This window comes from Bombus huntii, chromosome 16 (assembly GCF_024542735.1).
Source record: "Bombus huntii isolate Logan2020A chromosome 16, iyBomHunt1.1, whole genome shotgun sequence".
NCBI lineage: Eukaryota > Metazoa > Arthropoda > Insecta > Hymenoptera > Apidae > Bombus > Bombus huntii.
In genome coordinates, this window is record NC_066253.1 from 1135950 (window position 1) to 1155972 (window position 20023).

At 38.9% G+C, this 20023-nt stretch overlaps 1 protein-coding gene across 3 annotated transcripts in view; it reads left to right on the forward strand.

Annotated features, from left to right (window-relative positions):
- The window catches only part of LOC126874834 (uncharacterized), a 318734-nt gene that overhangs the window by 215348 nt on the left and 83363 nt on the right, over window positions 1-20023 (forward strand). For all 3 annotated transcript variants that reach the window (XM_050637322.1, XM_050637321.1, XM_050637323.1), the window contains one exon: window positions 11680-11818. In XM_050637322.1, coding sequence (XP_050493279.1) covers window positions 11680-11818 — 139 coding nt within the window. The remainder of the gene's footprint in view (window positions 1-11679; window positions 11819-20023) is intronic.

Genomic DNA, 20023 nt, shown 5'->3' on the forward strand with positions numbered 1-20023 from the left:
TTTTTCATCGTTTAAAGAGGTTATACTGCGAACATTCGTATTTTCGCTTAAAGTACGACTCATATAAATTGCTACATTTCACAGAAAGAGAAAAGCATACGAAAATTCTGTAGAATTATTAATGGAAAACTCATAAAAAATATCAATAGTCTAGTCGAAATTTCAGTAATATCGTTTTTGCATTGTAACCTCGTGGTTTCTCTAATGGCGTCCCATCATCTTCCGGTTTCTGTAAATAAAGGTTAGTCCGGGGAATTAATTTCGCTCTGCAGGCTCGTTTCGTCTCTTTGATAATTCCCTTTGATACAATCCATTGTGATTCGTATCGAAGCAGGCATATCCAAAACCGTCCACGAATTAATCAGCAATGCGATTATCGTGCTGTTACAACGTCGCTTGAATCCCTCACGACCCTCTGCGCCCTACGAAATCGTTCACCTCTGTTACTTTAAAAGATAACTTCACAGACTTTCTTTTTGTCCAATGGATTTGATAAATCCTTCCTCGAATTCGTTTTATTATCCTTTTTTTGTAAGGGTAATGTTACTATTATCGTTTGTTATATATTATAATAAAAATATAATATAAAGAATAGATGAAACAATATCTTTAACATCATATTAGACGAAATGCCACTAATAATAATACCAATTATGCATTAAAATTTCCATGAACCATTCAGTAAGTTCAACTTTGTCTACCTTAATTAACTCAGTGGCGTATAATCTGTCCAATACCTATGTTCCTGTTTTAAAATAAAAGGAAAAAGTATACAGCACGCCATCCATCAATATCCTCCCCCAGACACACATTTTTCACCCCTAAAATCACATACACTTTCCCACTTGATGATTCAATCACCCCCTCCCACAAACCTCCACCATTAAGAGACCCAATTAGTTCCCTTGAAATTCACCACATATCACATTTAAACTCTTCATACAAGTTGAGCACATCTGCGTGCGTTTTAGCGAAGGGGGTGGGTCGCGAGTAACGGACGAGGGGGTATCATTGAATGCCGAAATATTAAAATGTAGTGACGGGGTGCGTACAATGTTACCCCTGCCAGATATCCAGAGGGGTGGAAACGATGCTGCCGGAAATACAGCAGATATTGAAAACGCCCACCCCGAGCCACCCCCTCTCCTTGACGATCCATCGTGTCTTTTTGGGAAATAAAACGGCTAGAGAAAATTTGTCCGTCTTTTTTTTTTAATTTCTGGCTTCTATGGAGCACTTAGTGACTAAAGTTTCGATAGGGTGTGTAATTGAAACGAAACAGGAACTTTTCTATATCAATATAGAGTGTATATATTTGAAGGGAAACAGAAACTTTACTATATTGATGTAGAAGCTTATATATCTCCGAAATGAAATGGCAACTTTTCCATATTAATATAGAAACTTACTTACGTTTAACGAACAATAAAACTTGGAATTCTCCGTAAATGGAACTTGTTTCTTTCGTTTTAAATGAAACTTAAATAAAATACAATGTCGGATACTATTGAGATAAATTAGAACTTAATTTACGTCGTGGTTATTAATTTTGAGTATCAAAAACGACAAATGTTAAATATCGATCGGTGGAAAATTGCGGCCCTTTGTCTCGTTTTTTGTTTTGTCGGAGAATAAAATAAAAAGGAGAATACAAAGAGAATAGAATGTGGCAAAGGAAAATCGCCCGAAGCCTTATTATTTCCGCAAAATTCGCGCGTGAGTTGGTGAACAGAGAAATGGTGAAGGGTCTAGGGGGTGGTTTGTGCGTGACACGATCGACAAGGGGCCAAGGGAGGGCAAATAATTAGCCGTTCTCGTTTTTCCATCGAGCCAGACGATCGAGGCTGGCTGGTCTAATAAATTCCTCGGCATTGCTGCTAAATGGCGGAACGTTTAATGAACCTGAAAGGGGGTTGGGTACGTTGTTTGTCAAAGCGTGGCCTTCCTTTTGGCGTTTTAATTAGTGTCGCGGCGTTGTTTCGAGCCTGATGGCTCGATAATTGCTGGTTCCTGTAAAATAGTTCTCTTCGTCGAATCAGGTTTGGAATCGAATTTGAAGTTTTTGAAGATCCTTTTCTTATTGTTAGGAAAGGCTTGGCCCGAGTAATTGCACTGTTATAATCTCGTTTACTAAAATGACTTGTTTCAATGGAAAGACAGGAAAATTAACCCTCGTCTATATTCAAATAAGAGACTCGATGGGAGGAGTGAAGTCTGAAAGAGTCTTGGGATATTAATCCTCGACTTTGCTTTGAATCAAAAAGAAATTAGTAAGCAGAGAGGCAATATGGTTTCTAATATTTACGAAAATAGTTTCCCATTTTAAAATGACGATATTTTCACGAATCTTCAATAACAGTACAACAGAATCTTCAATACGCTGCGCTAAAATGTGCTGCGAGTCACTTTTTACATATTTAGGATATCTATTCCTGATCTTTCTGTCTATATTGATCTTTCGCTAAATATATTCGTAAATTGCATTATGTTTGCTTTTACAAAGAGATTTTTGGATGATCTATAGAATCTGCACGATTTATGTGGTTTTTATCTTTGCATTTTTATGAATTTAGTGGAAAATTTGTTTTCTGACATAGAATATAAGCAGACTCGTACAATTTATCACAATTTTTCTATTGTTATTGGACTGAAATCGACTAAAATATTTTCATTCGAAAGTAGACCTTGTGCATGAATCGTGGCTCGCCACGTATTCCATCCGACGAAATAAACATTTCTTAGACGCAGCCTCAACAAGTAGCAGGGTGTGGTTACCAGAGAAGGGATGCTCGGCTGTGTATTTAATTTCCGACGAAAGAAATCGGATCGGTAGCGCGTGGAGTACCGGAATAGGGAAGAAAGCATCTCGCGAGGGGTGAGTTTCGCTCAGCGAGTACGAGACGCGAAGAAACGAAGAAGGAACGCTACGAAATCGTCACGGCGCTTCTCTATCTCAATTTAGAAAATGCCAGACTTCAGTTTCTCTGTAAACGAAAAACTTCCCTCCCTTACATACATCGTTGCACGAAAGTAAAGTAAAACACTTGCTGGTTCCTGATAGGACGTAATTTATCGTAATCACAAAGTCACAAATAAAAAATAACATTATATTCTGCATTATTAATTTATTACTATGACACGATAAAATTGATTTCATAGGACCAATAGACAAGTAGATCGAAGAGAAGATGTGACAAATATATATTTCTTCATGTTCTTTAGTTCTTTGTCGCTTTACTATTAAAGTGGAATATCCTGGTATGAAATAGCTAAAAGTGGAGAGAACATATTTTTCTGAACAAAAATTTTGAAATCGCCAAAAGGCTAGGAAGAAGATGTTTCGTTCGAAAATCGTGGAAAACGACAATTTTTGGATCGCTGAACAGCGTACCGAGCTTTGGGCAACTACAAAGTCTCTGTATACGTTGACAAACGTGAAAAGTGAAATTTTTGTACGTTGCTCTAATTCGATGGGGAGAAACTCCAGGGTGCCTTATTTTCCCAAATCGATACATAGTTCCTCGGTTTCGAGTTTGAAAGCTGCGTTGGCTTTTTCTAGGTCGTATCGTGTGTACAGATTAAATAGTTGAACGCGCGATTCGAAGCGGATGCGGGATTTTTGCCTCGCGTTTTTGCACCCATGGAAAATCCATTTGGGGCTGTTTGCGCGTCTGTTGAACGGTGTGTGCCGATGGCTATGTAATTACTTTGTAAACACGCCGATCGGCCTGCTTTTTTCCCTTTTCCCCTTTTTTCCATGGGCGTGTTCCATGGTCGTTGCGTTGACGAACGTATGGTTTTCTTTTCCAATGAATTATACGCACTGTGATCGCGTCTTCTTTCGATTTGGTGGTATGGATATGGGGGAAGAGATAGTTTGTGGATTGAGCGAAAGTTTTCTGCGTTTTAGAAGAATTTTAGAGGGACAAGAAGAATAAAATGTAAGTTAATGGAAAATACAGCAATGTTGTAAATCTCTGAAAAGACTTGCCAAATAATTTTTATTTTGTCTCCCTGTTTGTTTCATAAATTGTTTATTTGAAAATGTTTTTGAATCATACATCGCATTCTGACAAACTTGCACAATATTTTTTCAAATATTCTAAAATATTCTAAACAAATAAAAATCCTACGTTAAATCATAGAACGATGGAAAAGTGTTTTGTACTGTTAGGTTAGCTTCGATTCTGTATATGCCCGTTGCGATAAATAAAAGGATTTTATTGTTCGTTAGTACGAATTACAGATACGTAATGAATGTTCCACTTTTTGGTGAAATTGATACAGGAGGTGGAACGAATATTTGAACTCGTTTTTAATTTTTCTGTGTTATCAACGTCCGTTATTGGGGCGATACCATATATCGAGCTATAATGAATCAACGTTTTAATGAAATTCTTTGGGGCTTTGAAAACGTGAAATAATTACTTGGATGACGGTGTTCTTCCTCCCCTTCTGTTAAATTATACACGAAAATGATGTTTAAATATTTGGAGAAACGTAAAGAATATGGATAATGAAAGAAAGTGGGTTTCGAGTTAAACAAAGTTTGAACCGTTAAACAAGCGGTCTTCTAATTTAACTATTTTATACTGCAGTTTTAGACCCGGACGTTAAAAGGTTTAAAACAGGTTTAAACGAAGTTGAAACAGCAATTTTCATTAGCTTACGTATATCCGCCCTTTCCAGCAAATAACTCGAATGAAATATATAACTAAGTCATTTCTAGAGTAAAATATAACACGATGATTTGGAGAATAAAAGGAAGAAAAAATGCAGCAGCAAGCATTTATTGCCCTGAAATTTCCTTCAAAACACACATCGACAGGTGCAGATATTATTGAAAAAAACTACAAAAACAGGAATTAAAAAATTCCGTCAAATTAAAAATCAAAGTTACAAAATATTTCTATCGCTTGTGATTCTTAAGAATGTAAAATACAACGAATGAAAGAGGAAGGAAACGGATCGAATCGATTTTTGAATCAACAGACGACCACAAGGTGTTACACGCGTATTTAAAAAATTGAAGAGCTGTCCGCAATCGACGAAAGCAAAGATCTTCTTTGAATCAGCGAAATACCGAGAAAGAGGCAGCCGCGTATCGAAGCGTTAGACTATTGCCGAAAGAAACTCAAGTGCAGAGGTAGACAAAAAATTCTGCCAAATTAAAACACGACGCCACGGACCACTTGGTTCCATGGTTGAAACCGAAACACGGCTTCTCGCGCGACCTATATTCCACCCTGACGTATTCTATCGACGGTAAAAAGGGGGAGGAAAGAAAAAACTGAAGAGAGAGAACCAGGCGAGGCAATTCCTCCATCGCGAAAAAGGGTCTGCCGTGAATCTGAAAACACGCGCTTTCGAGAGTGACGAATGGTGCAAGGGCCGGGATCATTAGCTAATTGTGAGTTGCGCGGACCAAGTGCAGTTCAGAGTTCACCGGTGGAGGCTTGGAGCGCGCGGCAGCGCGACAGATCCACAGAACGTGGAAAACAGTATGAGTGACAGCGTCGGATACAGATATATAGGAATTAGGTGGCGTGTCTGAATTCGATCGACGGGCCGACGTATCAAAGATGAACGTGCCAATCATCCCCGTTGAGATGCTCGTGACAATGTTGGGGGCTCGACCCTCTTAACGCGCCCGTCTATCGTTCAGAATCGATCGGGCTGTATGCTTCCGGCTAACTGACCACGTGGTTCACGTTACACGGCGAATATCGTGCCGCTCGTTTGCCGCGACAGTGACATACACGCGTATAAAGTAATTCATCATATTCCCCTTGATGCCTCTAATAACTTCTTATGATGTGACTTTAACAGAGTAATCCATTCATGATGAGCCGGATAATATTCGTATTGTTTGTCATATCGCATCATCCTCGTTAATAATTCTGCGCATTGTTCATCGAACGAATCGTATCATCTCCGTTAAGAAAATACCAGACATCTCTAAAATAATTCATGATTCCCCCTCTGATCTCATTCTCTCTTAACCTCTCATCATGTAAATTCGGCAAAACGATCCAGTCACATCCACTTACTGTTGCCATCCTTCGTCCAACCATCGTTGCTTTTACTCTTCGACTCTATTTTTAAAAAATACTCTGAATGAATCAACCTATCGAAGCAGAATTTCCAAGGAAACCAGTGTCGATTACAGATCAAACGGGCCATAGCCTCGCAACGATATCGCAGGGAAACACGCGTCTCTCCAGATCTCGAATCTCATACGTTCAGGTTGATCTAGAGGCCGGAGCTGTTGACTGCCGCTAGTCTCTCGTTGCAGCGGGGCGACTGTAATATCAGAACCCGGGTTCCCGTTGGCCAGTTACGCCAGCTACACCGGTGTAATATTCATTTCCTCCAGTAAAAGCCCTTTCAACGGCTCTTTCGGGTTCGGATATCGGAAAAACGAGGCATTTCCGTTGGTAAATGTCACGGAGATAGGCGGACGGCCAGTGGCCACATATTACCAATCAATTTGCCTCTGTCGATACTGAGAGACGACACGATAGAGGAAGATAGCGCGAGACCAGGGAAAGGGGTGGTCACCAGGTCTCCGATTGTACGGTGTCGATGTGTACGTGTATGGAAAAGTGGCCGCTCCATCATATTTAACTCGGATAGCCAATCACCCTTGTCACCCGCCAGGGTGATAGATTATTTTAATCAAGTTATTCCCCGGGCTGAAACCTCGATCATCCACCCCCGCGCGGAGACGCTTCTACGGTCTCGCTACATAAAAATCGAATTAACCTGCCGCGTAAATGGAGCCCTAATCTGGAAATCGTTGGTCGGTAGAGTTTCCAATCGTTTGCCGGAGTTCCGGTAATTTCCAGACTGGACCACCTTCGATAATCTATTTTTTAAGCCCTCTGACGAGCGATTGATTCGTCTGGCGACTCGCTGCCACATGCTCCGGCAACCTTCTCCATGCTTTCCAGCAGTGATTTACGGGCTGCACCAGACTCCACTGTGTTTTAATATGAAGAAAGTTAGACTAGTGGAAGATTGCCGTTGGATCGGTAAAATAAATTCCCTGTGCATTCACTGTGGTAGTTTTTTGCGGATTCTGAACAGATTTTGATGGGATCTGGATGGTGTTTGGTAGTTATATTAGCGTATAAATTTTCTTAAAGGAACTTTTGTACGCGAGTATAATAAAAAATTTCAAAACCCTAGAATCATTAACCCTCGATTAAAATTAAAAGGAGCGTAAAATATTATCCCTTCCAATTACCTGTTTCGAGACTCGTAGGCATTGTGCTTTACGCTGATCAGGAAATCAACGAATACCCTTTCATTAAACTCTATTCAGAGGGGGTCAATTTCTGCGAAAAAGACGATCGTATCACGTGCCGAAAATTAACAAGCAGCTCGTAACATCTTCCAGGAATGTCCTAACCTAACTTCTCGACGCAAAACATTGGGTCGCATGCACCGCCTACGACTTTACGAGCCCTCTGGGTCTGGCAATTACAGGACACTCGGTACATCTGTTCAACGGGGAGCAATTCGTTTTAAAAACTACGAAACACGCACTGTCAACGCGCGTGTCGTGATCCTCGCCATAAAGAACGCACCACGGGCAAACAATTATGGGGAAATAAGAGAGGATTAAAGCAGCTCTGTTGTAGGATGAGTTTCCCGAACACCATTTCGTAGAATGAATCTAAAGTGGGGGGGGTAAAGGGAATCCAAGTTTCATTAATCGTATGGTTCTCTTTTATTCGACATTTTGTCTTTACTTTTAGAGAGACAATTTGGTATTGTATTATATATTTAACCATTTTTCGCTTTACAAAAATACCTGACCATCGTTTTAGTAAATTCATTTCTCTCGGCGTCCTAACCTCAACATCCCAGCCCAGATATATCTATCCTAATCGCCTTGCAACTTGCGAAAGCATCAAACGACGCTTCGGCATCTCTAAAAATTCATCCGAGGCCGAACAATTTCACCCATCCCCATATTTCCTCGTCCCAGCTATCGCAGAACTCAGAACAGACCACAGAACCAGTCCAAAACCTCCATTCCTTGAATCGTCTTGATGCACGCTTACCACCATTCGAGAACTACATTCCCGGTGTTCCGACTGGTGCAATAACCTCGAAGTAATCGCGCTAAGAAAAACGCGTAGACGGAAACAGAGAAACACAAAGGCAGACAAGAGAGAAAAGGAAAAGGTTGGATTACGTTTCGAGAAATCGTGAGGAGATTCCATCCGGCTGGCAGGATTTCGAAACACTCGGACTTATTAAATGCAAAATAACACGGCACGGACAAAGCAATGTTTAATCGCCACGTCTTCAACTTGTAATCCTTCGCTACAAGTAGACAACACGACTGTGGAAACGGTATCGATTGCCGGATAATCCGATCTCCTTAAGGAGATTCTCCATTTTTACAAGACAGTCGCCAAACGAGATGTCCGAAATATTCTGAGAATGTTCCAATGGGATTATCTTTGTTCTTGCTAGAAACTACTGATTTCGGTCATTCTGTCTTTCAAGGTTTGCGAAAATCCTGTTTATGCCCAGTAATTCTGTATAATTGTCTGAAATTTGTTACAATTATATTACGGGTTTTTATACATTTGTGGGAATTTTTACGCATTTATGGGGAACCATTTGCAAAAATGTATAGACCGCATAGACGATGCACACGCATAAATATAGATGGAAGTCCAGTTAAGGTTGAAAAGCGAGGTTACGTTCAATTACATCCATAAACGTCTTTCTTCTTTACCCAGTTTTTATTCTGAGTGACGATATAGAGTTGAAAGAGCTGATTTAAGAGATTGGATTCTTCCAGTACGATATGAGAAAATAGACGTTTAACATAGAAATTGCAGAGTGAGGTTAGGTTAGTTTAATGTCGATAGAAACATGGTAATCGTGTTATACTTTGCGAATTTCTTATTCTTCTAGATACTCATTGACCATGACCAGCCTGAAAATTCGCTGCAATTGTTTAAATGTACTAGGAGATGCGTCTCGCCCAGAATGAGGAGGAAGGTTTGGTTTTCGCGTTCAGCGAACCGTGCCGCGCTTTCCACGGCCATTATCGTCATTGCTTTATAACGTCGCTGCTCTTACGACGTGTATTTTCTTGAGAGCATCTCCGCGGCTATCCCTCCCTTCCGATGTCGCTAGGTTTTTATGCCTTTTTTCGAGTCGTTTCTTTCGACGTTCGAACTGTCTTCGAGGTGGAGATTGAGTGAATGGCACTTTTTCGGCAAGGCTGATTTTTCGATGATTGAACTGGTTTTTGTAGAACGTTGAGATATAGGAAAGGTTTTTCCAGGTTAAATGGAAATCGTGTTTTTCTGAAATCTGAATTTCATAGGGCGGTATATACTATATATAGAACTAGCTATTAATCTTCTTGGGGTTATGAATAATATTTTCGGTTAGTCCTTAAACGTTGAACAAAGTCGACACAGAAGTACGAAGAAGGTTGCCAAAATTGTTGAAAGAAAATTAATGTAGTATAATAGGCATATTAATGAATCGTACAAATAATTGGAATCCAATAAACATTTCCCAATTCCTACACTATTGTTCCACGAACTTTACATTATTTCTTCCGCATTGCTTCGATCATTGTTATTCAATAACCTGCCAGAAATCACCATACAAATAGTCTTGAACAGAATTTGCTTTTAACATAATTCGAGAAAATTTCCTAAACGCGAAAACAAAACGCAGCGTGATAATCAAAATCCAATAAACAATTCCTAATCCTGTAGCAACCGATCAATCCACGCCATAAAAATCCCCCGAAACAACCTTCTGTTTCACCCCTAATCTCTTTCAACTTCAACCCACGAATAAAGATCCCTCCCCATCGCACTCCAGTTCCCTCCTAAAAGAAAGCACATAAAAGAAATAGAAGGAAACGATAGTCTGCAGAGGTAACTAACCTAACCAACCCTGTAAAACTACCGCTGTCACGCCCGATAGTCCTCGTGGTAGTGGTGAAAGTCGCGAGAAGGCAAGCAGACACGGCCACGATATAATTAGCAGAAATTAGAGTTAGGTCAGAAAGCAAAGTTATCGAGGTGAGTTTCGACGCTGCGCCCGCTTTTCCTCCGTTCTGATATAATTACTAATTAATTACCGTTCCGCTGGTCCTTTCGGCGGCAGCCAGCTTAAAAGGACACCGCGAGGTAAGGATAATTCCTCGTACTGTCGACGAGGGCAGGAGGATGTAACGACTTCCGTTTTAATAATTTTCGTTTCGTGACTCCTAATGAAGGCTATAGCGTGGATTATTTATCCAATTGATATTTATGTAATATGAAAAACTACATGGACACTTGTTTGTTCTTTGCAAGACGTGTTTCAATTAAAAGATTTGCGAGATATTGAATTATTGGGATTTTATTTCTAAATTATCGTAGCTACATACAGTGAGACATAATAATCTTCTTATAGTTGGTTTATCGTAAAAATAAGAAAAGAAATATTTTCTCACGGTATACATTATTTTATATTATTAAATTATTCCTGCATATGAAAAGTACATGCAATTATGTATTATATGCAGATATTCAGAATAATTATTATTCTTGCTTTTTCTATGGCAGCACATTAATAATGGCAATTAATTTATTAACCGCGAATGGCTGGAAGAGATTCATTTTACAGTATTTAAATATTTACCTCATTACTTAGAAATGCAAATAGCATAACACACAATAAAAAAATTGGATGGTGTAGAATATTTCGTTGCATTAACTCTTTGTTTCACCGTATTCCGTATTAATTCTCCGTATAATAGCCCGTGAACGAACAATCGACTTCATTACGTTTGGATATTATGTTTTATTGTTGATAAACGCACCGCGAAATATTATATTGTAATGAAATTCGAAGTCACAGATTGAACGTCGTCCATTCTCGAGGATTTGAAAATATCGTTTGAGGATCACAGGAAAAAAATATCATATATGTATACCTTTTTCTGATCTTAATGTCAGTCCACGATTGCCACGTTAGTTCTCATTGATACACTTACTTTAGTAGTAGTTGTACACACGAAAATTTTTTCCTCAAACGTTAAAAGTGTTTTCCTGCGTTGAGATGAAAACGATATTAGGACATAAAAATTCAAGGATCGAAACTGGACAAAACGAAACTTCTCATACATATGCTCATAACATACCATAACAAGCAGACAACGCTTATTTCTCAAATAAGAAAAATTTATGCGATTCATTCTTTTAGAAATATCGTGAAAGAAATGAAACCTAAACAGGAATTTCTTTCACTGACTAGTTTTGCGTATTATCTGAATTCTACATATTTCCGCATCTTCCAATTTTTCACAAATGCATAAAAATCGACGGTTGTAGTGACAGTGATAACCCAATGACCTAACTGATCTTGTATACCACACGCAAACGAAAACTGGCCGACAAAAACGAAGAAAAAGAAGCAGCCAAACCCCGCAATATTTAACCACCTTCCGAATCACTCTCACAGAAGACCCTATCACTCTGTAACAGTCTGTCCTTTCATCTCTTCTTCCATCTCTTCCTCCTGTTTGCATATTCTCGAGGCCAGATTATATCCCGCGCTTTTATTTATCGACTGTCGGCCATATGAAAAAAATGTAAAACTCCCCCGACCAGGTGTGTATATTTCGGCATGTGTGTGTTGCAGGTTGCGAGTTTCCGGCGCAGTGGAACGGCCATTGGTTTCAATCGGGGATCGAGGGGCTGGTGACTGTGAACGGGTCCATGATGACCAGCAAGGGCCGCTGCATCGAGACCAAAGACGACAAGTTCCTCATTCAGGACACGTGAGTCTCTCTCTCGTTTGAATTGCAAGTGAGATATAGTCTGCCTCGTGTGTGTGTGTGTGTGTGTGTGTGTGTATGCGCGTGTACGAACGTTTGGCTAGGTATCGACAGGCGGCCGTCGATATGAAGCGATGCACGGATCGTATTTCGCGTCCCTTTATCCGCGTCAGCCCCCGACACCACCCCCGATCCTCTGCCACCGAGCTTTTATTAATTAACTGCACCCTTCGTTGGCTGGACCCTCCGACAAAGCGCTCCAGGCGACGTGCCAACCGACAGCACAGTATAAAACGTTTCTCCGGCGAAATTCCGCGGCGGAAGGGTTCCGGGTTAACTGGGAGGGGATGATCCAAGGACTCGTGTGTATCACGATATTATGATGGATGTTTTGCTGTCAGGTAACGAGATGTATCTCTGGGGAGGTTTATTAGGAGTTCAAGTTGGATGAGATTTGAAAATGTTTGAGGATGTATTGTATCTTAACGCGAAATTCTTTTAATATTTTATCGTCAGGAAACGAGTAATTTGGGTTTACTGAAGGTTTATTAAGAGCTGAAGAGGATTGACTGAAGTTTGAAGACGTTTGACGGTGATAGTGATTATTTTATTTGATAGTGATCTTTATTTGATAGTGATATTTTACCGTCAAGCAATGAGAACTATTTTCGAAGTTGTCCATTTGGAGGCAACATTTTTCATTGACTTATTGGATACAAATTTTGTAGACAATCGTAACTCGAAGAACTTGAAATTCTTTACATGTGTTTAAAAATGTTTGAAGAAGTATAACGGTATAATTTTTGTCATTTTGTAAGTTGTCGCATGCTTTGTAAATCGAAATGTCTATTAGGAGCACAAAAAAAACTTACACAAAATTGTTCCACATATCGCGTCGCGTTACTATACGGAAAAATCCAGTGGATTTGATTGAAAAATATCTGGTTGCGAAATGTAGAGAAGTGAGTGGGTTCCACGGTTCGACTATCGATTCCACATACACCAATCCCGAAATCCAAGCACTCGTTATCCGCAACTTACGCCACGACCAGGATCCAATTTCGCGGAGAGAGCGTTCGCTGTCGTACGAGCAGACAGTATCTACGCGCGTCGCCGCTTTCTGTCCTCGCCGGTATCGCGTTGAAGCTCAGGGCGCGCTTCGTTCAACGTCGCCTTTAAGCCGCGACGATCACCGATAAGCTGCTACCGCCAGGGAAAGAGTGCCTCCTCCTCGCATAGAAATTTCTTTTTCTTCCGGGCCAGAGACGAGAATTTCCGCTTCAGACATTAGAAAACCTCACTCGATACCAGAGAATTCCGAGAAATTTTTAAGAACGTATAAGAGGAACGTATACAGAAAATTCTAGAGAATTTTTCCCAGCGATCGCTATTTCACAGCGTAGAAAGTTAAAAAGGCGTAATTCAAAGAAAAGGGTTCATAAAATAGGAAGATGTTACAAATTCAGGATTTTTAGGCTTTTCTCACATTTACATTGGAGTGGAATTTAAAAAGTAAGAGTATTTTCAGTTGTTGTGTATCTATTATATAATTCCTTCGATGAAGGGAGGAAATTAGTTAAGAGCAACATTTTTTTTATAACATTTATAATTAAAATTTGAAAAGAAGTAGCGAGTTTAATTAGTTTCTGTAATTTCGAGATGACAAATATCACGTAATACGAAAGATTTTACGAATGCAATTAAAAATTGGTTAAAGGTAATAGTTCTTTATATAATTTCAAACATAAAAATGCCATTTATATAATTTCAAACTCACAATAATTGATCCCACCGTCAGTGCCGATAAAAATCAGCCCCTTGAGCACCAAACGATTTCGTCATTTTATTCCGCCATTAGTATTACGTTTCATTTCGTTTGATATTAAATATCTTTTGATTTCTCTGGCCGTTTAAATTTCAAGTTGGCGGAAACGCGGTTTGCGGTCGCGGTTCGAGGCGGACCCGAGTGAAATATTTCGAAATTGTTTATCAGAATTTCGTTTATTTGCTCTCTTAGCGCGTGAAACCCTGGAAGGCTGCGGGACGATGAAACTCCGGGGCAAAGTAGTATAATCAACGATAAGACGCGACCCAAGATGAGAATCCTTTATTCCGTTTCGTTTTATCTTTTCCCTCTCTCTGTGAGATTCTTATATTCCTGAGTGACCTTAATATCCGCGCCGAAGAAGAATGAGGGGAAAGAGAAGGTTAGCGAGATCATTTCGTGCACTTTGCGAAAATTCTATTTGGCCGGGTATCGTTACTCGTCGTCCCGGAATAGATGGCGCCGTACGACGAAGGATCAGCCATCGTCGGGAACCGCGAAAATCCAGCAAAATGGCGGTTCTTCTGAAATTCCTCAGGATCTTAATTCCCTTGTCGTTCTTTGGTCCTGTTCTCCGTAGTTCTTTCTCCTTTTTGCCTATCTTATTCCTCGATTTTACGGCGTCTCGGTGTTCGAAGTTTTAGCTCTCTTACGTTCAAGTAGGTCACTGTTTCACAGGTTTTTCTATCACACCGTCTTTCTACTTGAGAAATTTTTATCTGCATTTTGAATTTTTCGTAAAATTTGAGATATGGAAAACGCACACTGTTGCATGTATAGTATAAAATGTCAGATATATAGAAAATCGTGTAGTATAGAATATAGAATAATTTATCGCATTAAATAATTTTCTCTCTGTTATTCTGAAAAATTATTTCAAGAAGACTGTTACACGTTCGAAGAGAAAAGAGCAGATTTTCTGTAAACCAAGGAATCGCGTTACCGGTACGATAATGCTTAAGTGGGGGAAATTAACCTAAGTACTAGTAAATGTAAATCTCAGTGTTAGGACAGCTTTGGGGAAAAATCATAAACGCCCGTTGCGAGTTGAAAACGTCGAGAAAGCAAAGCGGGAAAAACTTTCACGAGGATTAGAGCAGAGAACGCGTGTACAGCGTTGGGGCGCTTAATTTTTGACGTTTCGTCGAGCGTCGACCGTGTAAAACGCACGAAAAGCGTGGCGGAAGGTCAGCGGGTTGCACCGGAAGCGTCAGTCTCTCCGGTTCGATACTCGAGGCTCGATTTTACCCAGTTCCCCTTTGTACTTTTTCTTTCCATCGACGAATCGAACGAAAGTTTGTTCGAAATTACTTTGTCTAATTTAATTCCTGGTTTTTAACGAGCAATCGAAATAAAATTTATATTTTAAGACGTATTTGGAAATGCAATGGAAATATTGTAAATTATTAGGACACGAATTTACCGAGCTGTCATAGTCTTTTAGATTCCTAAACTAACGTGATTTTAAGGACTGTAAAACGACTGGTGACAACGGTATCTTAATAAGAATAATTACCATATTTTTAGGAAGATGAGAAATATATTAAAACTGTAAAACAATTTTTCATGTACAATTCCATTCATACCAATATTTCATCCATTACAAGTATCTTTTTCTTTTTCTTCTTTTCTATTAAAAACATTTAGCTTAATTTTATAATGAAGTGCAGTAGAATGATAAAATGCTGACGCACTGTTAATTTAAGAATATATTAAATAATCGTCAGTTTCAAATTTACACAAGAGGAAACGTAAGTAGTTTATATTAGTATCTTACATCTGGTAAAGGGACGAGCAGTAGAAATGGGCGTTTAGAGACAGACAGGCGTTCAAGTAGAAATATCGATCGATGCACTCGTATACTTAATGGCGTTGAGAAAATACGTCTTCGGTGCAACAGTATAAATTTACTACAATGCGACAAATTCACTTTCCAGTTACTTTTCTCGCCATAAAATTAATTTATCATAGTTTATTACTGAAATAGTGGACAATTTACGAGCGTATTAAATTTCTAAAGGGAAATTAGGCTTTTGTACGAAAATTGAGAAAGTTTGGTAAATGAAAAATTAGGAAATTGTTAGTATTTCCGAGGCTCTGAGCTGGGAAATTTAGGGAACTAGAAAATTAGGAAATCGAGGATCTGGAATATTCGGATTAGGAATTCTGATAATTAGAAAATTAGAACATGGGATAATCACTATTGCGAGGGAATTGGACAGCAAGAGAAATTGCATTATTAGATAATTCAATAATAATTAAAGAAATCCAATGTAATAGGAAATTAAAGTAATTTGGAAATTTGAAAAGCACTAAAGAGCATTATTCAACTAGTTGAAGCTTTGCACATTAAGGAACTCGATTATTCGATATTAGGTGAATTAAAAAACTGGAATAACGAACATGAAAAAAGTGGACCGTTTAAAGATCTGAAAAATCCAGAGATCGAAATACTAAAAATTTTGCAACATAACAAATTCCAGTGTCTAGAAATTTTTCCGTGAAAGAGACCTTATACGATCGAAACCTGAAAGATGTTCAGTTTGATACTCGAAAATTGAAAATTCATAAATACAAAAATGAACGAAATCCAAAAAGTAAAAAAATCTCCTATATTAACAAACCAGAAAAGTCCATCTGTGAAATTGTCTCAAATATACAACTACCTCGTCCAATGATTCCAAATGTATAGTTTCTTCTGAAAAGTGCACAACGCATTCGCGACTACTCGAGTATTAGACATTCTCAACCGAACGTTCCGATATCAATTACAAACTTAGATCACCGCGACCCACGCCACGATGTCTAACCTGGAGAATGAAACTCGATGAAACGTGCAACTCGACAATGCCCCTGAAACCGTGCCATAACTCAACGAACCAGCATGCTGTCCCCTTATTGACACGCAAACGTTCGACGAAAGTTGACAACCACTGACACGGGGACAAAACGAGCGTCGCGGCTTGAAAGAGCCGGAGAATGTTGCAGGCGGACAAGATAGCCTTGGTAACCGGGCGAACTTGAGAGTTAAGTTTTAATTAATGTAATGGAGAGTAGCGCGTGATTAGCCTTCCAATCAGTGAGCTCCTCTTTTCGAGAACGTGGCCTGGCGAGAAAGCAAAAAAAAAAGAGAAAGCAAGAGGAAGAAAAAAAAGATGAGAAGCGACGAAGAAGAAGAAGAAGATGGAGGGGTTGGAGAAAGGAGGGTCGAAGGGATGTCCTTTCGCGTGGTGAAATCCGAGCACGGTGGAGCTGGTAAATGGGCCAATCGACGGCATTACCATTAAGATTCTTTGATTCGAGCGGCAAAAAGCGATGAGAAGAGGTCAGCCAAACGAACTTACGGATCACTGGGGTTACTTCAACATTTGGCTACTCCCTTCAGACATTCTAATTGATTTGTTAATGCGCTTTTTAGGTTTCCTGATTTTCTTACGCTGTCTCGTGTTTACATGTGTTTCAATGTCTTATATAGTTTTTTGACGACTGCTTTGTGGGCGGGAAATTTTTCTGTGAAATGGATCGAGTAGGGATGAATCGAATAGGGTGAACTTCTACTTGGGGTTGATATTAGTGGGGGACAGAGACAATGTTTGTTTGATACGTATTCTTGACAAATTCTAAGATAAGGGAAAATCTAGTATTTGTATTTAAGCTTAGAAGAGATAAAGCGATTCACTTATTACTAAGTACTCGAATTTCTTAAGTTTCTTTGTTCAAATTGAATTTGTAGGCAGAATGAACTAAGTTGAATTCTTATTTGGGGAAAAGTAGCCCATTCTGTAGGCAATAGTACTTGCTTATTAGTGCATTTAACTATTAGATGCGTTTAATATAGCGTTGAATGTACAAACTTTATATGTAAAATTTAATATACAATATAGAATATCGAATAAACCATTAGTGCATTTAATTTGAAACAATTAAATCATGACGAAACAATCACGAAAATAAGATAAAGTTCTTCACAATTTTACACATTCAAATATTTTAAGTTTGAAAATAATAAGTTATAATAATAATAAGAGTTGAGAATAGCGCGATAAAAGCTTCGAAATAAAATTCTTCCACCACATTTTCATACGACAGAACTATCGATAAATATAAATATACGATAAACACTAAATAAAATAAATCAAAGTACCTTGTTTGAACAAACCAGTTATTCCCCTAATAATATCTTGTTTATTATGTCAGCAAATATCAGGTTACGGGAAATGGCTGAGCTGGTTTAATTCGCAATCGCGATCGTCATTTTCACGGACCGAACGGTAAACATTTAAAGAGGCAATGGCAGAACGGCGACTTCGAGGGTCCATTAATCCAATCAGAACGTTAATGATAATAATCTCGTTATTTCTAATGCGGCGCAGCGTGAGCACCGCTGATACGGAATAATTGAGAAATAGAGGGCTATTTGCCAATTATCCACCCACCCAGGAAAAATCTTGTCTCAATGACTTGATGACGCTATACCGTGCAATGTAAAAACCAATTGCCGTGATTTAACAAATTCAAATTATTTCGACTGCGGGTGGTCGCCCCTGTAATTGCACAATTGAGCGTTTCAGCATTTTTATCTTTTACAGGCTATTCAACCTTTCGTACACTATAATTAGTTCTATAGTAAATAGCAAACTCTACTGATTAGTAATATCAAGCAACGTTACGATAGGATCAGAAAATTGAAAAAATACAAAGATTGAAGCAGACACGGAATCGTGAACGTAATCGTAACAATTTACGTATGCAATAATCGCTATTTAATAATCCATTTTATTTCTTGATTTCCTTCGAAAAACGGTTTGTTGATATTAATAATTCGCACGACGATAGAAAAAGTTATTCTCGAAATTCATAGTTGGTTATCGTTCATGACGTAATAAAATACTAGAAAATAATTTCTAACAAAAATCAGTGTGTCGTGGAGAAATAAATCACGACGCGTGCTGTTTGCAGAGTTCGAAGTACGAGAAAAATAACGATCGCGAAGGTGAACGTCGGTCATATATTTTCCAGTGATTTGACAAATAACGATAAACGAGGATAATAATAAAATTTCACGGCGAGAAGGATGTCGTTCGGCAACATCGACTCGATATCAGATTTTAATACGGCGAAACTTCCTGGGAACTCGACGATTTGTTAGCTCGACTCGATAATTGATTGCGCCCGGGAGTTAATCAGAGTTCGAGTGGACTTCCGGGACGCGGAATCGAATCGGTGGAAAACGTTTAGAAAATTCGGGATTGCCTGCTCCCCTTTCGGTGGCCGGCCAATTTTGCCGTTTAATTTTAATCACCAAGAAGTTTCTCGTTTCTCAGGGAACGAGCCGCAAGTGCAAGTTGCCGCAAGTAAAAGGATTTCTGTTCCATTTTCCAGTGAAAATAAGGTTAAAATTCGTTTGCAGCAGCGATATATCAGTCCATTAGACGAGTAATGTCGCGTTCGCGTATGTAACTAAAAACCATTAGAAAATTTGAAACTTATATCGTGATCGTAGATTTACCAGCTGATAATCGAATACGCTGTCTACTTTTTCCAAGTAATTCGATCGAAGGGAGAAGAATGATTTGCGTAATAGAAAAATTTTTACAAATTACGACGCCATTTTTGGTTTACGGTTTACGATAATTACATTTGTCACAATTCTTGTGGATTTTAATTTTTCAAAATTGACAAAGAATCGCATACCTTCTTACCTCGATTAAATTTGGAAAATTCATCAAAATTCACAATGGCAGTAATACAAAACTCCTCTATCGCTGTTAACAACGAAATTACTAAATGATATCTAAAAATTCTATAAAAATGATCAAATTTGGAAAATTCATAACACTTCACGGTAGCAACGATATTCGAATCTGTAGTTTGTTATTAATAAAACAAGAAACTAGCAACAGGTATTCGTAACATTCAGTATTATTGGTTAGCGAAGTTTGAATATTCTAAGTCTTAGAAGCAAAGGTAACTCTACACAGTCCACAGTTGGTTTGGTGGAAGTAGGCATTAAAATCAGTTGCCAGCACTCGAGGGTCGATTCATCTCGAACGCAGTCTCAAAAGCTCCGACCACGATCCGATAGATGCTCTGTTCCGTAGGTGGATATCGATTATCTCGTGGCGTCGTTAACGAGGCGTCGCGATGCTCAGGTACCGAGATTACGTTACACTTAGCAGAGCCAGTGTCGTCTAATAGAATGGCCGACATGGACGTGATTCCTGGCTCGATGATTTCTTCTCTGTTAGGTCGACGAACTTTATCTTTTAGAATTAGAATTTAGAAATTTTTTATCGTTTAGAATTAGCCATTAGAATTTTCATCGTGAAATATTAAACGTGAGAAATTTTCAGATCGATCCGGATGATCGTTTTTATGCGAAT